Here is a 25,319-nt window from a genome sequence, read left to right on the forward strand (position 1 = left end):
TTTAACCCTAGGGAAGCAAACTTTATATTCAATCATTTTGGTACATATAAACTTTAGATATTTATGAATTCCTTTTAATAATATTTTCACAACCTTTTTTCAATGCAGTGTATAGATCAGTACATAATTTCTATTCATAAAATAAATGTTATTTTCAGAAACTTACCTTTCATAAGGTGAAGTAATAAAACTATTCCCAAACGAACATAAATGTTTTTATGAATTATAACTCCTATTTCCATGTCGTTGGTTAAATCCATCGAAATAATTTTTTGTCGCCATATGACAACATTGATTAACACTTTATAAGATCAAACGCAACAAAAGTAAAATTAGTAGATAGTCATATTCATCAAAACTAATGACACATAAGCATCCTTGTCACTTTACGTCACACATCTACTGAGAAAAATTACAGGGACACTTTATAGTCATAGAACTTCATTGATTAATTTAAATCCTTGCTTCATGGTGCGATGGACTTCACGTTTTTATATTAAAACTTCATAGCTTATAAATTAATGATGACTCATTTTTGACTTGTCGATGAATCTGCAAATTAAAAGAATAAAAGCATTAATTAGCAAATATGAAGTTATCAGGGACGATCGGATATTTTCTCCTTATTTGCATATCAGAATAGGCTATTGTTACAATGAATCATATTGAAGCATGGCATTGTTGAGTCAACGTACCATTGTCCAATACATGTCAGCTGGAATCATAATTAAACAATAGTTATTTGGTTATGAACAATTTTGATCAATTGGTTGAAATTAATATTGATAACTGATAGACAATACCTTGCTGTTCTTTACAAATCTCGATACTATTGCTATATCAAATATTTATTTCCGGAAATTACAGGACCACAATCCTTTTCATTAGCGAGCCTTTCACTAGACAGTACGCTACTGATTTTACTTTCTATTATACGAATAATTCTATATCCGAATCTACGTTTCATCATCAGCCTCAGTTCATGTCAATACTTGATAAATATGAAATATATTACAAACCGTAACTATAAGGACAATAAAGTCACCGTGGCTTGTAAATATAAACAAGAATGTGTCCTAAGTACACGTATGCCCCACTCGCACTATCAATTTCCATGTCCAATGGACCGTGAAATTGGATAAAAAATCTAAATTTGCAATAAATTTAGAAAGATCATACCATATGGGACATGTGTACTCAGTTTCAAGTTGTTTGGTCTTCAACTTCATCAAAAACTACCTTGACCAAAAACTTTAACCTGAAACTCTCACTTTCATTTTCTATGTTCAGTAGACCGTGAAATTGGGGTCAAAAGTCTAATTTGGCATTAAAATTAGAAAGATCATATTATAAGCAACAAGTGTACTAAGTTTCAAGTTGATTGGACTTCAGCTTCATCAAAAACTACCTTGACCAAAAACTTTAACCTGAAACTCGCACTTTCATTTCTATGTTCAGTGGACCGTGAAATTGGGGTCAAAAGTCTAATTTGGCTTTAAAATTAGAAAGAACATATCATAAGCAACAAGTGTACTAAGTTTCAAGTTGATTGGACTTCAGCTTCATCAAAAACTACCTTGACCAAAAACTTTAACCTGAAACTCGCACTTTCATTTCTATGTTCAGTGGACCGTGAAATTGGGGTCAAAAGTCTAATTTTGCTTTAAAATTAGAAAGATCATATCATAAGCAACAAGTGTACTAAGTTTCAAGTTGATTGGACTTCAGCTTCATCAAAAACTACCTTGACCAAAAACTTTAACCTGAAGCGGGACGAACGAACGGACGAACGGACGAACGGAGGCACAGACCAGAAAACATAATGCCTCTCTACTATCGTAAGTGGGGCATAAAAAGAAAATGTGGTATGATTACCTATGAGACAACTCTCCACAAGAGACCAAATGACACAGACATTAACAACTGTAGGTCACCGTGTGGCAATCAACAATGAGCAAAGCCAATACCGCATAGTCAGCTTTAATGACAATGTAAAACAATTCAAACGAGAAAAGTAACATCATAATCTACATGTATGTACACAACTTTTTTTTCGATTATGTTTGAAAATGATATTGTATACTTTACAATCTGTTCAGGTTACTGCCTAAAAGACCACCATAGTGTATTAAAAAAAAATACGACCGTTTATTTCAGATCTCTCTGCAATGAGGTGCATATAAATTGAACCTTTGTTAAAAAGAAAACTTATGAAAAACAATTTTTGCTGTATCATACATTTTTACTAATTGTTGTTATTGTAGTTTATGAGAAATGACTTTGCATTTGTACTATTGCTGTGAAACATATCTTTTTAAGACTGTCATGCAATGTTAGGTTAACCTGGATGTAACCTTTTTAATTATTCAAATTTTATGTTTGAGTAAAATCGTGTTATCAAAAAAAACATATAATTCAAACGTTTTGATGGTCACATAAATACTCAAATAATCCCGTATGTAGTAAAATACTCTGTATGTTTCCGTTTCTATAAAAGGCAAACATTTTTAAATCATAAAGCTTCTGTCCTTCGTTTTTTCTGTTTCTATCGAAAGCGAAACATAAATATTTGTGTTGTGCAATGTTTATTACTTATATTTGTGCATATTATAATAAATGATTGTTTGTTTATTAGTATAAAAACGCCGTTAAAGTACTTCATGTTCTTTATTATTCATTTATTTACTAATTTTTCAATTAATGTCATTCATGACGAATTCATTCTGTATAACTATACAATTTTTTTTTTCAATAATTAAATGTTTTTAGATTTCATAAGTAATAATAAATATACAAGTTGCATAATCATTCTTGGTGGGAAAGTAAGAATTACAGTACTAGTAATATTATGATATGATATTTTAGTTGCATGATTTGAAAAATCATAAATTTGTCTAAGTTTGAATTGAATTTCTAAAATGTAATCCACTATCAGGCAGCATTATTTATTATCAATTATAAGAATAGACAGAAAATTCGAAGTTTATAGTTATTGTTAATAATCCTTAAACTTTAAACGAAATAAAATTATGTTTCACTTCAAAAGAATTAAGTTTTATACTAAATGTATCCTGAAATATATATAATTGGAAAACAATAATTTTTAAATCGTGTTTTCAGTAAACGTATTCAAAAGACATCCAAGTTCTTTCTAGTATATCTGCAGTGATTTTAAAATACAAATATATCCTATCAACACTGAGGTTGAGAGTTTGACCCGTTCTTTGCGGGAAGCGGTGCGTTCGACTCCGACTTTCATTACGATGCTTGCTAGTTTTTCTGTCGAAGGCCTCTGGTCCTCTTTAATAACCAATTAATCAATTAAATCAATCAATTAAAGAAAGCTTTCTCGGAAATTTAAGAAATATTTTATATGACCTACATTTTTGTAACGTAGATGTTTATTTTCGTTCCAGATGCATTGATGCCTATACAAAATGATTACTTAACCATGCAATCGGAGATGCTAAACCTCAGTGAAACATTAATTATAATTATGTTATGAAATCTCCACAACGTTGCATATTCATTTTGCAAAGATATATATGAAGTCATTAATCTTGCTAATTATACGTTACGAACATTCGTGAAATGTTTAACGAATGAATGCAAAATAATGTATTTTTAATTTTTACATAAAGTGCATCCTGACACGATGCCCCTTACATAAATTGAGAAAAAAATGAATAATCAGATAAGCGAAAAAACTTGTTAATTTCATTTTTTTGTCAGCACGTTTATACAGATAAAGATAATGAACAGAAATTCTGTTGGGCATTTCATTTTTCCAGTTTGACAGTTTATCATAATCCCGCCGAAATATAAACAAAGTAAGACATGAATTTTTCAAGAATTGCAAATACCACTTACGTACCAGAGAAAAACAGTTATTATTGACATGACTATCAGTTTTTTTTTTACAGTGCTCCCCATTTTTATCAACCCTCTATAAGGGGGTAACTTTTGAATATACACCTTCCAAGTATCAACTATTTGTTGTCATGCTTTTTAAGAAGCTGTTAGTTCTTCGGGGAAAAGACTATAAAGTCTGTTGGCATTCTTTTCAGGCCGTTATTGGTCATGATCTGTGTTGTTTTAAAGTTTTTATTATATAAAAGTTCTTTCTAAAATATATCACAAGTGAAAACTAAAACCAGTATCGTTCATTTATATCAAAGCGGCCATTTTTCGCGCAAATGTTGAATTAGAGCGTTGAAGTATAATTAGCAGTAACTGGTCGGTGAAAAGTTTAGATCGAATATTACGTCAGATATTGCTTTTCTATCATTATTTTACCAGGTTTGTTTTAGATTAAAGTTTGCTGAAGCAAAGAGACAATAGTTGAGTAAATCCCCGCGATGTTCATCTTCAACATAAAAATGTATCCTTCAGACAAGCTATTATAAATAGTAATAAGTATCAGTGTGATCGCACTGTACGGATTTTAAATGACACTGACGTTACGCGCGATGTTCGTACATGTAAGCGAATATTTCGTAACGTTCAAACAAAAATTCGATTGAAATGTTGTTTTTAAGCAAGTGCGACATTCTTGTAAGACCCCGCAAAATCGACGGTGCTTTTTAACAACTTAAGGAAAATTGATGTACAATGTATATTTTAGTTTTTTGAAAAATTAAGAAAAATAACATTTTAAAGAACCATAAAATTCTACCATTATAAGAGCACTGATAAGCAAACAATTGACATACATTTGAGTTGAGTTCGTTTTTACGTCAAATTTTAAAAAGGCGGTGCAACAATCTTGTAAGCCTTTGATAAATCGCTCATAAATTACCATGTATCATTTTTCAGGATATTTGTCTTTAAATTCATAAAATTACGCAAATTAACATTGATGTAGTAAATACAAATACTAAACTTTTCCATTTTAGATAAATGTTATTTGATTCTCAAATCTGGAATCCCATTTTTTTTTCCGTGGGACAGATTTGGGTATACTGGGTATTTGATTTCGTCTTCACAAGACTCCAGGGCGTTCAAATAGAAACAGTTGAAAAATCAATACATGTATTTTTTGTCTGTAGGAAGTTGAAGATCATTGAAAACAAATTGATTTGAGTCAAAGATATAAAACCATGGTCAAAATCAGAAAAAAAACAAAAGACCAGATCGTAATAAGTAATGTTCTTGCAGGTTGTCAGCACGCTACACTAGACTATCTTCGGAAATCAGAGACATACATTTAAAAAAAAACAAAAAACCATAATAGTATTGTATTTCGAATGTTCGTTGTCACATTAAGAGTCATTCCAAGATATTAGATTTTTAATGCCGTAAACCTGATTTTAATGCCGTAAACCTCTTAACTTATTGTCCTCTGGCATTTTTCATCTCATTTTAAACATCCCGTGCACATCACGAGGCACATCATACAATCTGAGTGCAAAATACTTAATTTCAACGTTATTATGTAAACGATTTACGTCTTTCTTCAGTAAATCTTGTAAAATTAAACAAAATTTGAATGCAATTAGTCCAAAAACGTAAATTATTTGAATTAGAAGCATATAACTTCAACGCTACTAAGTGTTGGAACATTTTTACATCCTGTGAAAGCAATTTTTAAACCAGATTAAGAATATATATGTTCTATTTATTATCATTTTTTACATTTATTCCCCCAATGCTTTATTCCATATTTGTCTTTCTAAAATGCACTTTAAAATGACTTCAAAAAAACATAACTAAAAATATCGAATTGAGGTTTGAGTGAATTTACTTTATTAATAGTTACTGTTGTTTAAAAAAAAAAAAAAAAAAAAAAAAAAAAAAAAAAAAAAAAAAAAAAAACACGTTTAAACTTTTAGACTAATACTTTTATGAAAAACATTTAGAGATTTTTAAAATTGTCTTGTAGAAAATTATCCACAAGAAATAAAAACTTAGCATGGAATGAAACAACTCTAGGGCACCGTAGAACTTTCATGTACATCTATAAGAATATCACACACTGTATAGTAAGCCTTAAAAACCAAAGGCATCGAGTGTAGACCAGAGTTATTGTACATAACTTAATCGTACAAGATAACCAACGGCATGATTTTAAGTTAAATAAATTAACGTAAAACAAATACACCCAATAGCAAAAAAGTAAAACCACTGAACTACAGTCTGCTGATTAGGGACAAACACGTGGGTTGAAAAAACAGGTTTGCTTTCTCCCTTACCATGGACAGTGGCATAAACACAGCACAAAATACGAACAAGCTGTTTGAAAGGGTTTGTCACATCAGATCGGCACGGAGCACAAACACAACAGCCGTAGTTACTATAAAAAAGAAACGATGCAAGATACTCGCAGTTACTGAAAGGAATTTGAGAACCAATTACAACATTTAAATTTCAAAAATAAATCGTGTATACCCAGACAAAAACATTAATCAGTTCACATCCAAAAGATTAAGAGTAAATACATATAAAACAGTCTGAGAAAACCATATGACCTTGTGCAATGCCAAGTAAAGACAGGATGTAGGACACGTATCAATGAAGGTACCGATAGAGACAATACACTATGATCGTATTGCAGTGTTCAAAGGGACAATAATAAATATAGTTTCCTTTAATTTATGATTACTTACTTTATCTAAAATTGAGAATGGAAATTGAAAATATTATCTGCCTATACATATTTAAAGTTAACCCACTAGGTACACTAAAAATAACGTGGCATTAATGTCTAGTTCAAGCGTCGCACATTAATCTGCACACCACATGTCATATGACAGATAACAAATATATGTGTACAGCACTTAGACCAAATGATTGTGTTCTTTCATTTAGTAACTATAAAACAAATTTGGAAACGTTATCAATTTATATAAAGTCTTCTTTTTTTAAATGCTGTTCAATGGATCGATAACTCTGTTTCACCAATATCGCGGTTGTTACTATAAATAGAAATTTGAATTGACATATTATTATATGTATATCGTATTTACATTGATTTGCCCGCACATGGATATTGATGTTTCAACTTTGAATCTAATGGCCAAGTCTGATAATAACTAGCCCTGGTTTGTATTTTATGTAGCTTTTTTTCACATAGATGGTTGACAAAAAGAAAACTTTTTATACTAAGTCTATTGCAGTTTATACTATTAGAAGTCGAAATAGTCACATAGCTGTCTAATTAAAAGAATCCTCTTACAATAGATTTCTTATAGACATAACGTTTATATTTTAGTCAAGTATTCGAGAAAAAATAAAGATATAACAATCAGTTGTGAAATAATTTTTCCCACATTGGCAAAAAGTTTATTGATAAGGCTTATTCAAAATTGATAGCAGATGCATAGAAATTGTAAAAGTTGCAAATATAAAGTACTTTGATCATATATTAACCCGACCCACATTTATCCATTTGGAAACACATCTTAATTTTCCATTGTAATCCTATTTTTCCCCAATGATATTCTTTTTCAAATGTGTGAACATCTGAAATTTTATCCATGCTACAAATTATTCAATCTCAATTTTACCACATAACATGCAAAAGGTGTTGATGCGCCGAATGCTTGCGTGGATACATTAATGCAATTATAGAAATAAAATGTTTTGTGGAAACTAACATAAAACCCAGTCAATCTATTGTTTTTATTAGCTTAAAACTACTTCTCTTTTTAAAAGACTTTAAAAAGAATAGAATGAGAGTTATGATCAGTTATCTTTTTTCTCGATTTTTATGGCAATGTCATTGATAACACAATAATAAATGTTTTGTTTACGAAACTTAGAGAATAAAAAGACAGTATTGAAAAAATACCTATAAATAAATTGATAAAATAAATGCCCGATAAATTTATAGGACATTAATAAGAACAAAACGAAAATGAGTTATCAAAAGTCATAGAATTCAATATCTAGTATCATAAATCACAGAAAAAATAAATTTTAATTTTAACTACAGCATCAAATGTAATATACTGAATATATTAAAGATGAAGTAATAAAATTGACTTACCATAAATGTTTAGCATAGAATACTGACATAATCTTTAGAGTATCAGCGTTATTATTACCAAAGTTTTGTGTACTTTCACCGACTAACAATACTAGGTATACTTTTGATTGACACAGTAACTAAATCAATGCTAGTAAGATTCTTTTTAGCTAACACTTGTTGCTAAGTCACATTCGTTATATATTAGATCAAAAATAACAAGGTTTGTCATATCGTAACCATGATCACACATTTGTGGAACATATCTTAAATACTTCACGATTTAAACATGATTTCTGTCACTGTTGTGTTAATTTGCAAACAAAAAGATATTATTTATAAGAAATATAGGGACACTTTATATATATTAATTGATAAATTGGTGTTTTAACGATACTTTTAGCACTGTTGTGCTACTTTGTGACGGTCAGTTTTAACTGGTGGAAGAAGACGGTATCACCGACATCTGGTTGGAAAGCTAAACAAACTGACTATAGTCAATTACGATTGGAGTCGAGCTCACCTTCCACGTGCGCTATTAATTTGCATTTGAATTTGGTCTTGCATTTTGATCAGGTTCCGCAAGAAAAGCAAGTGTTTTATATCCATGTACAATGTAGGTTGCACAATATATTTGATAGGCAGACTGAACATTTAGGAAACAGTGGCGGATCCAGAAATTTTCATAAGTGGGGGCCCACTGACTGACCTAAGAGGGGGCCCGCTCCAGTCACGCTTCAGTGATTCCCTATATAGGCAACCAAATTTTTTTCCAAAAAGGGGGGGCCCGGGCCCCCTGGGCCCCCCCTCTAAATCCGCCTCTGGGAAATGATGTATATAGTTAATATCAAAAGAGGCATTTGACCTGTCAAATTATCATTAGGACAATGGATAATACATGATATTTTTCATGAAAAAAATAACTTCGTTCGGTTCCTGTGCATGTCTCATTTAAAGTACATTTTTGCCCAGCTTCTTTTATTTAATTTTAGTTTAATATTTTTGTACATAAATACGTCCATTAGATGTGTTTAAAAGGCAAAAATCAATCTGTGTATGTGTGTGTACTCACGAACGCGAGTGTTTTGTATATTTTACAACATAAATGGCCGTTTGTGCTGGGTTCTTCTGTAAGACACACCGACACAAGAGTCAATAAATGTTAGGTCAAAATGTAAACAGTTCTTTTTATATCAACACAAAGTATTTTACCCTTCCTTATTTTAAAGACAATCTATGTCTTGTGTCGATTAGATTAGGAATCTTCAAGTTACAGTCATTACATCACTGTAATGGTATAACAATGACAAACCTTAGTTTGTAAAGCAATTCTAAAAGTCTTAAGAGTACGCAAAGATGACAAAAAATCGGTGAGAATATTCAAAACACAATTAGATACCGCATAATGGTTTTAAGCCATGAAATCCCATCCCAAAGGACCGAATATAACGTTATAATGTTCGTAGTTTTAGCTGGTCAATGTGACAATAATTGTGTTTATGGACCGTTTTCAATGAAGAAAATCGTATTTATGTTCAGCAAAACAGGACAGTTTCTCTTTTATTTGGTTACACTGACTTATTGTTTTAATGCCAAACTTTGGAAGTATTATCTACAGCGACGAAAGGTCATTATTCCAGTGCTAATTTTTTATATCTTGTCAGCTTCTTAGAATAATTAAGAATTCATCATTTAGCTTGAATCCGAAAGTAAAGGACACAGAGTTGTGAATAAATATAAAATATATCAACTATTATATTATGTACATTTTTGTAATTTCAGGTAGTTTAAAAAAAATAAAAAAATTATTATTTTGATGAAGTCAGAATAGAACACCATATATATTTGGGGTTTTTATGTTGTGGACGTGTACATGTACGTTTGCCCAAAGTCCAACGAATCTTAAACAACAAAATTTGTGAGAACAAGTTAAAGTTACAGTCTGGCGCATTCCTTCATATGTAAGATGGGGTAAGATTCGGCTTATGCGTGGACGACCTTTTCTCTATGGTTTCTTTGTTGGATGGTTGTGTCTTTGTTTTGAATCTGTACTACTAAAGATAAAGACCAATTTATGACGTATCAATATAGTGTTTTGTATAAACTTGAGGTTCCTAAATAAGCTTTGAAACAATCATTTATCTACAGAAAACGCCAATATTTTTAGAAAAAGATCCATATTCTGAGACCGTGATCGATCCTTGTCTTCGCCCATGTACAGTCTATACGTATACTGCCCGACACCTCGGCCCACGACTAATTCACACCACTCAAAACACTCTTACTTATTATTACAACTTGCAACATTTTTTCCAACTCGCACCACTCTGAATTATTTATTCCGTTCTTGGAGCACCCGTATTACAAAGAACTTTAAAATATACTACAACCTAACGCCACCGCGAAATGTTTTTATCATCAGTGTTATAGATAAGATTGTCTTTTTCTTCTCTGAGTTATTTCATCAGTTCTAGTAATTAGAAGACTAAATGACAAACTAATAAGAAATATCAACATAATGTATCAGGGCATAAAAACAGTTTGAGAAACACGAACCTAGGCTGTATATCACCATAAACATCTCAAGTAGTCTTAAAGTCGCGCTCGCGCGTGTTTTTTCTCTATCTAGTAATTCTAATATATCATTATACGCGGCGATATATCTTGAGCAGTCACTATTATACATGTATATACTATCTTTTACCGCTTGGATTTTCAACATTTGGTTGCAAGCTCAAAAGCCGAGAAATATAATATTTTTGAAAAGCGGGTATGGTGCATACAAGTATTGTTTTTACTTTGCACAGTAAAGAAAGAAAGAATAGCATTTACATTTTCATTCAAACTTTTCATTTTTTGAAACTATATTATCCACGATATATGTCTATGTTTGGCCTAATTGATGGATTGGAATTTTATACTGTTGTGATTTTAAATCAAATATCATACCGTGTGGCATCCAATTTTCTCTTGAAGTCCAATTCTTTAGCCACCTGAATTCAGACACGATATTCCAATCTTTTCTCTTTGGAATTATGATTCCTAAACCAAATTCCTCATTTTGCTTATAAGTATATTTCACAAAGACATGATCAAATAAGGCTATGTTGTAAGGAAAAACATTTTAATTAAAATCTGTAAAATGCCTTTATCGCATAGTAGAATTAAACTAATAATAGGAACATTTTGTGTAGAATAATGATACCCATTTAATAAGAACAGAAAATTGAACTAATTTTATACAATTTAACGATACAATAAAAACAGACCGCCTTACGCGAAACACCACGAGATTATAATATATATTAGTAATTTAATAGTTTCTATAAAAACTAATTTCGTTTTCCGTCAGAAAGGGTAAAATGATTTTCCTTAATTACTAACATTATTGCTATTTATGGTTGTAATACAGCGTAAGAAAGATAGAAACCAGCAAGGATATGACAGAATCCTCAGTATGACAATAGTAATTGTGTTTAGCAAATATTTTTGGGGAACATTTAAAAGCAGTATTATCTCGTCAACGGTGTCTTTTGTTATTATCTGAAAGTGTTTTGTCATGACAGTGGTTGTTGATGGCAAAACTTTAGAATTCAGTTTTCATCCGTAACTGTCTGGTTTAGAGATATACATACATGTATTGTAAACACACCAATGTCCTTATATCCCTAGCTACAGTTACCAAATTTCGACAATAAATCACTACATATTAGTGAGCGTAGCCACCTATTTTGTATCGGTACTACTGTAAAGAGAATAGCGATAATCTAGTTCTCAGTTCTACGAATAGACAATATCAACAGCAATGAAGATCTGCAATAATAAAACCTATTCTTACTTATAGCGCTCAATTACACTCATCTGGATGGGAAATAATTATAGTGTTTTTAATGGTTGTAAGTCATTGCATTGCAGATGATCGTTAAAATTTTAACCTTTTACTTTCGGCAATATTACTGTAGAATCAGCCTCTATTCTAAATGTTAAAATGAATATCGAACAATTACTATTAAATCCGTGTACTCTATTCTACGCCATAGGGAATTGCATTCTATCAAATACAAGGGTTTTATTAAAGTAAAGTTAATTCCATATGTAAATTATACCATATGGTACATAGAAAAACACTGCGATACTAGTTCGTCCTACTTTGGATGTTGTCGCTTAAAACATTTAAATCAGCATGCACTTATATGTAAATGTAGCAATATTTTCGTTCAGTATTTAAAAGCATTTCATCAAAATGATCCCGTATGAATTGATATAAAACGTGTATCAAAATTTGATGATATTGTTTTTTTTAAATAAACAAAACAAAAACACATATAAAATTAACAAAAGTTTCGAAGCTTTGTAAATATTCTTAAAGTCTTTTTTTTTCAAAACAAGGTGCGCTAGAATCTAGAAAATAAAATTCATTGTGCATAAATCATACAGTGGAGGTGATTGTAAACCACAAATAAAAATATGTTAAGGGTACTTTTCCTGATGATTAAATTTTCCTTTCCACTTCGTTCAATCTTGCATGTTCATCAAAATTATACCAAAACTAACTTCTACTTGAATATTCCCATAATGCACTCGACACGTTCATAAAAATATTACAACAACATTTGAACTGTTCTTGGTCAATTCTGATCAAAGATACTGTCGAGTACAATCCAGCCTTGATCGAGTATGTTCTAGACACGTGTAAATAATAGCAATAAAAAGTAAGAAAATGTGATTGATTGATTGATTGTTGGTTGCTTAACGTCCAGTGGCAAATTGTTCATGCATATTCAGGACGAGAACAAGTTCACAATAAATACAATAGGTAGGTCTTGTCATAATAGAGACCATCTGGGATGATGGTCGGGGAAATTTGGACTGCCACTGGAAAATGGGGGTATAAGTAAGAAAATGTGGTACGATTGCTAATAAAACAACTATCAACAAGATACCAAATAGCGAGAAAGCAACTTTAGGTCACTGTATGAACTTCAACAATGAGTAAGACACATACCGCAAAGCAAGCTATTAAAAGTTTTGAAATATCATGAGTCAAATTTTAACAACTTAAACGAGCAAACTAACGAGCTGGATACCTGTTTATCGAAACTGTCTTAAGATTCTGAGAATTTATGTTCAAAGCAATAAACTGTATGAACTTCAATAACGAGTAAGACACATGCCGCATAGCAAGCTATTAAAAGTTTTGAAATATCATGAGTCAAATTTTAACAATTTAAACGAGAAAACTAACGGCCTGGTTTATGTTCAAAACAATAAACGAAACACGAAATTGGAATACAGCAACAAACGACAACCACTAAACTACAGCATTCTGACTTGAAACAGGCACAGAAGTTCAAAAGAATGGCAATCTTCTTTAAGAGATTCTTTCAAATATTCAGTATGCTTTCGTGATATACAAACTTGTAAAATACCGGATGGTACATGTACCAGATAGGTACAGGAATTGGTTCTGGCTGAACCAGGCCCAACTAATTTTATTATTAAATTACAGGTATATTGTAAATCAAACGCATTTAAAACTTTCAAAAATTATTATAAAGTAATCTATATAGCTTATCTTTTTTCAACTCAATCTAAAACATATAATACTTTCTTAAGTATGTGCATACAATTATACTTATTAATATTATAATGCAATAAATGTATACACATACCTTTCAAATTGCATAATTCCTTTCAATTTCCTACAGCGAGATATCATGGTTTAAAAAAATCCCATACTGTTTAGATCAATATTAGTTTTAGAAGCGTGTAATCGACATTATTCTACGTGAGGTAAATTTCATATAGAAATCCACTTATAAGTATAAAGAAGTCAATACATTGTCATAATCCCCTTGAAATATGTGTTATGTTTATTGTAATTCCCTATAATATATAAGTAATACCATTAATTGAAGAGATTTCCATATTCAATAGAATTTATTATTTACTTAAGATATATAAGAAGGTGGAAACTTTTATTTTGACAATACTATAAGGTGGGAACTCTGCTCAAGATGATGTTATCGCAAATATTTTATTATATATGGATCTATTTGCTATCACGGGTCTGGTACTACTTAAATTTATGACAATTCATTCTTTGAACTTTCTTATTTGTCAAGTAAGACTTGAGAATGAGGGCGTCACTTTTATCAAAAATTATATCAAATGAATACAAAACCTAATATAATATATTCATTGTTATCAATTATAATAGGTTCTCTGAGCAAATATCCTATAAAACCATCTCCAATAACATGAACTCAGAAATTAAATAAGAAATAGTATAAATCATTTCCTTCGATTCCAGATAGAAATACTGCAAAGCTGCGAATATTCAACGAAACGCTGTTATTTGGTCTCTGGTGGAGAGTTGTCTCATCGACAATCATACCACATCTTTTTATCTTTACAGTAACATCTTACAGTGAGAAGTGTTGTAACCACTGTTGATTTATACAGAATATATCACTGCATCGGGTGTGATACGATATTACTCGACTTTTTATAAGCTTGCCGAGTGTTTTAAAGAGTAACAGTTAAAAGTTAAGAAAAATCGTTTTGTTTGAGATTCGGCGATGGAATCTGTTTCACAGATTATATGTAAAAGTTGACAAATTTTATCTTTCTTTTGCAACGACCCTTAAAAATATGAGTTCTTTTCATGTGAACCTGCAAACCACTGCATCGTGTGTGATACGATATTACTCGACTTTTTATAAGCTTGTCGAGTGTTTTAAAGAGTTACATGTACAGTTAAAAGTTAAGACAAATCGTTTTGCTTGAGATTCGGCGATGGAATCTGTTTCACAGATGATATGTAAAAGTTGACAAATTTTATCTTTCTTTTTCAACGACCCTTAAAAATATGAGTTCTTTTCATGTGAACTTGTAAAAAAGCAGTGTAGCTTTATTTCACAATAGCAAGTTCTGTGTAAAGCTACATGTAGAAGCAAGAAAACTGGACGTCATAATGACCGATGGAGAACTGATATTTTAACGAATCCACACATTGAGTATTAAAACATACGACCGCATGGGGACAGTATGAATCGGCTAAAGAATTATAGAAACGGGTTAAACAAAGAAGTAAGCTCATGAAAGATCTGTAATAGAAATAATTTCAATTAAGCTTTAGTATATTTTTCACTCTCACAAACATTAATATTTTCATTCAATCAGTCGATCGGTTTACAAGTCTTTTGCAAGACAATGGTACTAACTTTTGATTTAATTCCTACTATACTATATTCAACTGTTTTAGTACATGGAGGTACAGCGAAGTTGTTTATATTATTATCATTAACTTCTGTGGAATCATTGGTATTCGTGATCATATACAAATTTTCGTGGGTTTTGTGAGAAAAGTAAAACCACGAAGTTGATTGTTAATCGAAGTATATATTTTCAATATACATGCACGCAAACTTTGACACGACCACGAAATCAAATAATGAAATTCAAAACAGTGAGGCTCTGACCATTGATTGACACATTAAATTCATCCATTGACTGGGACAATTTACGTGAACGTTTGTCTGTAACGACCACTGTTCACGACGTACCTACGATAGACATTTAAACTGTCGGGTCACCAAAGGTTTCTTAACGCCCTAAATTATGAAATAATTCGAAAAAATAATCAGGAATAACCTTTATGTTTAGATTTATATAATTGATATAAATCAAAACATCGTGTTATTTCTGATTAATTTTTCGAATTACTTTATTAAGGTGTTGAGAACCTTTGGTGACCCCATAGTTAAAGTGTCTTTAAAAAGTACATAGTGAGCAGTGGTCGTTACATACAAACGTTCACCTAAATTGTTCCAGTCAATGGATGAATTTAATGTGTCAATCAATGGCCAGAGCCACACTGTTTTGAATTTCCCTCTACTTGTATCCAAAACATTTTTTTTTCTCAATCAACAAAAGAATTTGTACATTGGCTATGCGTCCCCAAACGTATATGAATCTGCAATATTATATATAAAAAAAACACCTTAAACCTTGGACTGTTGGACGTTCTAGGAGACAACACTTACCGCTATTTACATCTCATTGCAATAACAAATACAAATGTACATGAAAACAGATTTTTTTTTAGGATTAAGTGAAAACTTTTTTTCAATATGTGAAATCATTATGATACTAAAATGTATTTAGTTTTGGATATGTTTGAATTGAATGCAAGTATGATTCTCCTTGCAGATTACTATACGTTTTACATACACATCAAAGACCAAAATTAATATGTCAGTATATTGTTCATGCATGCATAATCTTGGAATTAAACATGGCCTTGGAAAATGTCATTAACATGCATTTAAGTGTTTAATATTATACTGTTAAATCGACATGAGGTCATGGCATTTCAAAGATGGATGTCTTTTCTAACACATATAAAAAGTTTATTCAGAATGGATTTTATGTAGTATTTCTTGGCATTGATAAACTTTCCTTTTCTCTATCTGTCACGTGGTCGTACTTTATTATCTTTATTATTGTAAAACAACTTTACTTTGATCCTGTAATGTAGTTACAGAGTTGAATGGCTAAACATGACGATTATTAAAAGAACTCTAGCAGAAATCATATTGTACTTTGTGTAACATCCGAAACAGTGGATTAACGTCTTTTACATACAAATAAACATACTAGTTTTTAAATAAATAGCTTTTTAATGTCGATTTTACTTAAAATAGTACTATGTAATGGTTATCTGTTGATATTTCTGAGACCTGTAGAGTTTTATGCATTTGTACTTTTAATCACTGTATCGGTGGTTGTCCATGAAGAGGAATGCTTGTGGGAGAACTTTAAACATATTTTTGGTCTCTTTTATCTAAAGTGACATCATCTGGAAAGATTACTAGGTGCATTATGTTAATAATTGAGAATTATGTGTGAACCGCTGAATTGAAATTGGATGAACTCTAACAGCTAGTTTGTGGTTTAATAGTAGAGGTGTAGTTCTATTCATGGGAGCACGATATACATATTTGTAGCACTGTAGATGTTGATTTAGGATTGTAAAAGGGGTCTTACAAGCAAAGGTTTGGAGTGATTCTTGTAAACGATCTATACATTTACTAGATAAGAATCTTTATAACTGGGAGCGGGACTCTTGCTCCCACTCCTGGATATACCCTGTAAAGTGATGGTGTTAACACGATGGTGTATATGTTGAGCGCAAAATGCTAGGTTTCTATAAGTCAAAATTAAGGGAAACATGTTCTTTTATTCCGAGACATAGCAATGGTAAGTGAACAGATTGCTTGCTATAAATGTATCATTTTGACAAATGGTATCAAAAATGGTATCAAAATTAGCAAGAAAATAACAATAATTGTCTATTGTTGAACAATTTAAGTTGCCTTCTATATGCATGTCTCAATAAAAGGTCATTAGCTACATGTTGTAAGATATATTAAAAACAAACAATATGATTGTTTTTCCTGTTTAATCATTAATGAAAGTGAAATAGTGAAATACGAATTCTTTTTTAGCAGCCAATTTTGTTCGATTTTGCCAAAACATCGCTGATGAATTATTCATTTCCATTATTCGACCTCATAGAATCCGACCTTCAATTTAATTCCTTACCTGGAGATGGGACTTGCATGTATTCCACCATTAAAAGTAAAACAATGTCATCATAGGAAGTAAAACAAGCATAAACCATTTAGTTGACTGATTAAAAAAAAATCTTATACAGGTAAAAACGACGATAAAACTATTTTCAACCTACATATAGGAGGGGGCTGATGGGTTATTTCCGTTCTTCGTGATCGGCGCATTTTCGCTATCGTGATCCGTTTTTCTACAGATTTATTTTTCGTGATTCGTGATGAAACCATTGTTCGTGAATCGTTTTCATTGGAATTTTATGTTCGTTCTTCGTGATTGAGACATATTTTTCGTTCTCGTGATTTTTTTTTCATTACGAAAATAAAGAGTTCCATTGAGTTGTCTTTCTTGGCTTAAAAAGTTGAAGTGGCGCGATAGTTTTAAAAGTGCAATTAGGTCATTTATTAGTGCAAGCTATGGCAGCCCCCATGGCTGAGAGCCACAGCAATAACATTGTCGAGGTTGTGATATTTTATGTAGATCCAACCTGTTTTGGACAGGAAAATAAATTTATTGGAGGAAAAGAGAGAAAGAGGGTCAGTGTTAAAAAAACGGATGTGAACGTTTTCAGAACGTTTTGTTCAATTTTGAAAGAACAGACCGGACTTGTGGAGGAAGCTCTCCAAAGAGGTTTGGGCAAAGAAGTGGAAGTGAAAATAAGTAGATTGGAGAAGACCAAAGAAGGTGTCAAAACATACGGCATTTCCACGCAGGCGACATGGGAGTTGGAGCTTCCCGAAATAGAAAAAGGGTGTAGTTTACAAGGTATTAAAAATTGTCACTGCTATAATAATGTATGTATTTATTTATAAGGTCGATTCAGCCCTTAGTCCATCCGCCGGCCCCAGTTGATCCGACCCCACTGTTTATCTGACCCTGCCACATCTATGAATATCTATATTAAATATATAAATATATGTTATATGCCATATATATATCCCGGGGGGGCTACTTCCTATAATTTTAGTGGTATGAGTGTGCCGCAATGAGTGCGCCGCAAAACGGGGTCCCTTTTTCATGCCCTGCTGGTTAGAACGGGGTCTGTTTTTTATGACCTGCTGGTTAGAACCAGGTCTGTTTTTTAACATAACAGTCCAGAACAGGTTCACATATTCCTGACACGTATTTTAGCTAGTTAGAAAAGGCACAGGAATCTGAAATTTTACCCCTTAAACGTGAAAAATGGGTGTGAGAATTTTTCAATAAAATTTCAAGACTCCTGTGGAAAAATTCATTATCTGAGCCTGTGTAGAACAGGTTATACATTTTTACTGACAGAGGGGGTCTAGAAAAGGGTATACATTTTCTGAGCATGTCTAGAACAGGGTATGTTTTTCAACTTTTTTCAAAATGTCGAAAGGGCTAATCTTGAGGAAGCAAAAGACCTGGTTCGACGGTTATCGGACTATCTCCATGAAACTGTACGAAGCGTTCAAGTTATTCTAGACACAGACAGACAACTTAATGGGCCAGATGCACAGGCACTTGTCTTAGAAAAAAAATTTTCCTATATACCTTAATATAATGTGTTATATTAAGGTATATAGGAAATTTTTTTTCTGAGACAAGTGCCTGTGGCCAGATGGAACCATATCATCGAAAACTTTGAAGTCCGTAGACATGATCCATAGTGAACTGAGTTATTTGCAAAGTCAAATAACGTCAATTAATTCGTCAATTCCCATTAACATGTTGTCTTGTCTCACTGTATGCGTTGAAAACTTACATGCTCTTGGACATTTCAAATGCCAATTACCAACTATGTTAGAACATGCCCGGAACTTAAGCAATACGGTGTATGAGGGAATAAAAAGGAGTGTCCTGTGGGCTGCCTACTACTTTACGCATCCCTCCTCTTATTACCCTATTCCTGAAAATGACATGCCATTGTCGTCCCTGAGTGCTATGGAGCACTTGAAACCAAAAGCCCTGCTGTCAAAGGACCAGGAACGAGAAATGCGTGAGTGGGCCCAGGACTTCGGAAAGTGTGTTCGACAAAGATCAGTACGACAGCAAACGACAATGTACAACACTGGCACATTACCACTTAATATGTACAAAAATGCAACTTACAGTACCACAAGTGAAAAAATCACCGATTTCCTTCAATAGCTGAAGAAGGTCACACGGACTATGATCAAGTTTCTGAATATGATTCAGAATCAGATGTGGACTACACTGAAGAAACGGACAATGTTATTGACACCCCAGAATGTCTTAGTTTTCTTCAAGGGACAACCAGCAGGAGTGGGAGAACAATCAGGCTCAGCAGTAAATTTTATTGACAAAATAAATATATATACTTTATAATCTCTTAGTTTAGCCTCAAGATAAAACACAGATGTGGTTCCGTGGTATTTACGCCAGTAAAACATTTTTATGAAATATTATTATTATACAATAAAAGAAGTCAGAATGTGACTGTTTTTAACGATTTAATTTAGAACCTGGGAGAATTCAACATGTAAACAAGTAATGAGCCAGTAATGTATTTGATTGTAGCTTAATTGCACCAAACAACCAGCTTCTGAATCTCTATTATCGAGATTGATTGGTGATAATCTTTTTATATTTTCGTGATCCGTGATCATGGAAATTTATTTTCTGTGTCTCGTGATTGACAAAAAAATCAACTCGTGAATCGTGATGAGACCCCCCCCCCCCCATCAGGCCCCTCATATAGAAATCAAACAGACCTAGAAAAATATAATTGCACATTGACGCAATTGTTTATATTTATATTTATACATTGTATCGGGTTATAAAATATAAAACCGTCGTCATTCTTCGGATGTCATCTTGATAGTTAATAAGACATCTATACAAAAATGCACACACAATGTTAATACATATTAACGAGGCCATGCATTGTAAATTATCAATTTTCATTTTTTTTGTGATTTGGATATACGTTTTAGTATAATATGATAAATCAAACATGAACAATTGAGTCAAACGGTACATGCAACATGAATTTGACAGCTAAAGAAAAACCTTCTAACTATGACACCATGTATATCTTTTTATAGTTTAATGTAACATGCCAAACAAACTACATTTAATGCGACTGATAAAACATAATCACCTGATTTCCCTAACGCGGTACACTATTTCCGTAACTTACTACCTAATTTCCGTACGGTGTACATGTATTCGCTAATTACCAGTTCAACAAGTCTAGACTAGGTTCAGATTAAAGAAATATTACATCAAAAGCAAGCTCGTTAATGGACAACCAAACCTCATTAACAACAAATCGAACTACAGTAACTATATACATTTATTTTAATAATTACAGATATGCAAACGTATCCAGCTGTTTACACTGAAAACGATAATGCAATGTACAAAATGTATGTAACATTATACACCCTTGGAACCGTAGCAGGTAAAAACCACGAGTTTCTAATTTACCCAAGGGGCCAATGAGACTTGAATAAATGATTTAAAACTGCAAGGTGGTCTGGTTCTGGTATTTTATTCATATTGACAACTTCTACTCTGAATGTATTTTTTAAGGGAAACTTCCCCTAGACATTTTTTTTATTCACGCTCAATAACAATACTATATATGGATTTAGTTTATCGAGGAGTCGTTGATGTATAGTAATTCTAAAATATCCATTACATGAACGACTTTTCACATTTGGTTTAAGATTTCAATATCGTTTGATTTGGTTAATATCTTCTTTCCAAATCGTCTATACTATTTTTGGCAACAATTGGTATTTCGTGATATCTTTCTGTACGTTATTAGCATGGATGCAGATGAAAGGGTTATGATTTATTGGACTCTATTTAGGAAGACAGTCATAAAATTTCCTTTAGGATCAGAAATGCAATTTTCCTTTGTCCGCGATAACAAAATCTAATTATACACAAGCCGTACAGAATTACGCCCTATGATGACTTTTTCGGTTCTATCATTGATAAACATGATTAATGACGGCTCAGAATAAAAACCCTGACATTATGATGCAAGAAACATACAACATCTTATTGTTGTAATATACAAGATTTTATTAAAGTGCACATCACTATCTCCGCTTAATAAACATGTATGCTTACAATCGCATGTTGCTTCAAAACAACGTCTTTCTTATCCTGATACTGATTATCTCTCACTCACTCTATCTCTCTATCAATCTATGATATACAAAATGTATCTACAAGTTTCATAACCTAGGAACGCTCTGGTACTAAAGTATTTCTTCAAAGTCGGGTGGCTTTTTGATGTATATGCTATTTTATCGGACTAAAATGGCACTTTAAATTGCAGATTTAAAATTTGGAAAAGGTAAGGATGGAATAAGACATTTTTAGGAGTGGGACTTGTAATAAGTCTATGCATTAACCATAATATATATATATATAGCTCCATAAGGGCAGCGGCCCTCCCCAACCGCCTCCAACTGTTTATACTTAAACTAGTGTTTACATATTTACGCTGCAAACAGTATCCGTTACAATGAACAACTGCATAATCTTCTAGTGTACGCATGTTAGTATCTATATTAAAGACCCATGTATATTTGCCTTTTGGGTTTGTAAAACTTGCATTAGGATTGTTTCCTCTCGTTAATTATAAACATATAATTACTTGTTTGTGCGATCATTGTGTTGTTTATGATTTGCAATCCATTAAAACTTTATTCAAATACCATTAATAATCCCTGTTATTATGGTGCACTTTCACAGACATTGCTCTTGTAATTGTGTCTTGTTTCAGCAATTTTCTTTGAGTTTAAATATTTTCTTAATTACTTCCTTCTTTTATAAGGACATAAATTATAAAAATTAGAAATATGGTGAATATGTAATAGTTGAATTTACCTAGAACTTGAACGACTGCTTTCTATAGCAAATATGCAGAAATAAGCCTCTTTTGCCTGTACCAAGTCAGGAATATGACAGGCGTAAACAATGTGCCGGACAAATTTGCCATTCCAGAATTGGCAAAACTGACTTTGTTGTTTTGCAAGATAACAAAATAATTCTTGGCCAAGAGAAAGATAATAAAAAATAAAAATTTCTCCATATCTCTTGTAAATTTTTGTAAATTTACCATGGGTTTAAAAATACCAATGAGAATATTGGAAGTTTCCATCGGAACTACAATTTCCCATGTGAACTTAGTTAGTAGATAGAAAATTCTAAATTTCCCAAGAGAATTTTTCTTCCCATGGGAACACCTTTTTCCCTTGGAAACATTTATTCTAACCATGGGAACATTAATTCTTCCCATGGGCACATTATTATCTCCTTTATTATTTTTTTTTGGTATTTGTAAAAAGGCTATGAAATAGGGCAATGGACTGACGATTACTAAAAACACATTTCTGGAGCAGTTTAACAAAAAATCATTTGATGAAAAAAGTTGTAATTTCAAAAAATAAAGGTATTTTTATCATACTTTTACATTCAAAAGTCTTTTATTATCATTGAATGATTGATAGAACTCTGTAACGTCCAGCGGCTGATTTTACAATTTGAATCTCTCACCTTTGTTTTCGATCAATAGCATGAGGGGGTTGACACGCTCAAATTTAGAAAATTTTATTTTAAAGAACGGCTGGCCAGACAAATAGCAACTGCCATTATTTATTGGACAAAATAAAAAAATCAAACCCCTTAAAGAAATAAACCCGGTGAATGAAAGCTGAATAAATAAAATTAGAAAAAAAAATATATTACACAAACAATTTAAACTCTGGATAGTTGTCTCATATGCAATCACATCACATTTCCTTTTTTTATGAACAATTACTGTACATTACCGTCTAGTATCTTTTAACCCTCTTATGTCGCTAAGGGATTCCCTTACATCGCGTATCCACAGCTACGAAAACTTAGGATCAGAATATATACTTAACTGTATAGATTTCCGACGAAAGGTTATGATAGAAGAAGGTTTATGCTGAATATTACATAACATTTGGGCGAAGGTCACAAGCAGATAAAATATACGTGTGAGCTCTCTCTTATTTTATATTTTTAAAACGAAATCGTTGTGATAAGAAGATAGTTGTGCACTCGTTTGAACATGAACTGTCAACGGCCATTGTATTTCCGTTGAACAAAGAGCGTAACTGACAACCAAGAAATGCCTTTGAATAGTTATATATTAAGTGCATGTTGTCTGATGCCAATTAGACATATATGCGACAACTATGAAATAAGGACGCGTGGAATAAAGTAAAATAAAATAGCAAAAGATATCGAACTTCAAGGTTAATCCAAAACAGAAAGTCCTTTATAAAAAAAATGGAAAAATCTAAATCTCAAACACAACAAACGAATGGGAAACAACCGTCTTATTCCTGACGTTGGCACTTTTTGCATTGTGTACTGACCACATCAAGTTAATTTTGGACTCATTAAGTAAGATCAGTGTTAAACGATCGCGATATTTGGAAGGGAATTAAAGATACTAAGATGAACATCGAGTCCTTAATGCAAGCATCTGTGCCGCAGGAATTGGAAGAAATATGATCAATGTTGCTGGAATATTTGGAATAATATTATGAAAGAATTAATGCACTAATATTCAGAAATGGTATCCCTCTCAGCAAGCTAGGGCAATATGATATACTACACTTGACAATATTCCCGATTTTAGTGTAAAATCTTTTCATATTCTTTAAGTGTCAATTTTTTTTTCTCTTCAACTTCAACTTTATTTTTGGCATTTTTACTTGTTATGTCTGTTGGTTTTGTTCGCGTAATTTTGTCAATATAATGGAATAAGATGCAACTGTCATAAAAGTGAGATGTTTAGCTAGCTATAAAACAAGGTTCAATCCACCATTTTCTATATAAAAAAAATGCCTGTATCAAGTCAGAATTATGATAGAAAAAAACTTTGCTTTCCATTCGATTGATGTGTTTGAGCTTTTTGAATTTTGCCATTTGATTACGGTCTTTCCGTTTTGAATTTTCCTCGGAGTTGAGTGTTTTTGTGATTTTACTTTTTAATACTTTGGTTGTTTTTGACATGCCAAACTAAGTAGTTGGAACAAAAATAGTTTTTACGTTATCATTACAATTGTAATTTGGAACCAACATATATATGTGACATGTAAATTTATTTCTTTTATACGAACCTTAAGACTATTTACATAAATAAATCATCAATATCATACTATTTTATATGGTAAACAAGAGTGATATTGGATTATATTGCAATGACTATTACATTTTATAGAGTCTAAAATGATATCCATGACGTGTTTATCATCTTCACGATTCAATAATTGATAATTAAACATTGGTTTCATAATGTTAATCTGTTAAATTTGACTCCCTATCATCTCATGGGAGAGACAAATGGTACTTTCTGATTCATTAAGCATGATAATGTACCCATTAAATTAGGTCTGACACTATTGTTAAGGCATCTGTATTGTATATAGAGAAATGAAATTGAAAGTTTAATCCATATCTTGCTAATTTATAATGCATTTATCCATTTACCATCTTCAAAGACCATTGTGCAGAAGAGTATAAATAACTTTACTATAAAGAGGTTGGTCGTCTCTTATGTCACACTGTATTCAAGTAGAAATAGTCTGAAGTCTGGTGTGAATAATGCAGATATGAGGGGGAGGGTACTACCGGAAAGCATATGGTTAAAATCTTTTAAAATAAATGCATCTACTTTAATACTCAACTTTTTGATGGTTATTCAATATCATCTATCGAAACTTTTTTTTTTAAACAA

At 31.9% G+C, this 25,319-nt stretch overlaps 1 protein-coding gene across 5 annotated transcripts in view; it reads right to left on the reverse strand.

Moving 5' to 3' along the window:
• Positions 1 to 25,319, reverse strand: part of LOC143072795 (roundabout homolog 2-like) — a 63,969-nt gene that overhangs the window by 29,091 nt on the left and 9,559 nt on the right. For 2 of the 5 annotated variants that reach the window (XM_076247892.1, XM_076247893.1), the window contains exon 2: positions 167 to 552. In XM_076247892.1, the coding sequence (XP_076104007.1) occupies positions 167 to 260 (94 nt within the window). In that variant the 5' untranslated portion in view covers positions 261 to 552. Of the gene's footprint in view, positions 1 to 166; positions 553 to 7,987; positions 8,054 to 10,915; positions 10,956 to 13,638; positions 13,740 to 25,319 lie in introns of those variants that run through there. The other 3 variants (XM_076247894.1, XM_076247895.1, XM_076247896.1) reach the window with 3 other exon arrangements.

Source organism: Mytilus galloprovincialis, chromosome 4 (assembly GCF_965363235.1).
Source record: "Mytilus galloprovincialis chromosome 4, xbMytGall1.hap1.1, whole genome shotgun sequence".
NCBI classification, from domain to species: domain Eukaryota; kingdom Metazoa; phylum Mollusca; class Bivalvia; order Mytilida; family Mytilidae; genus Mytilus; species Mytilus galloprovincialis.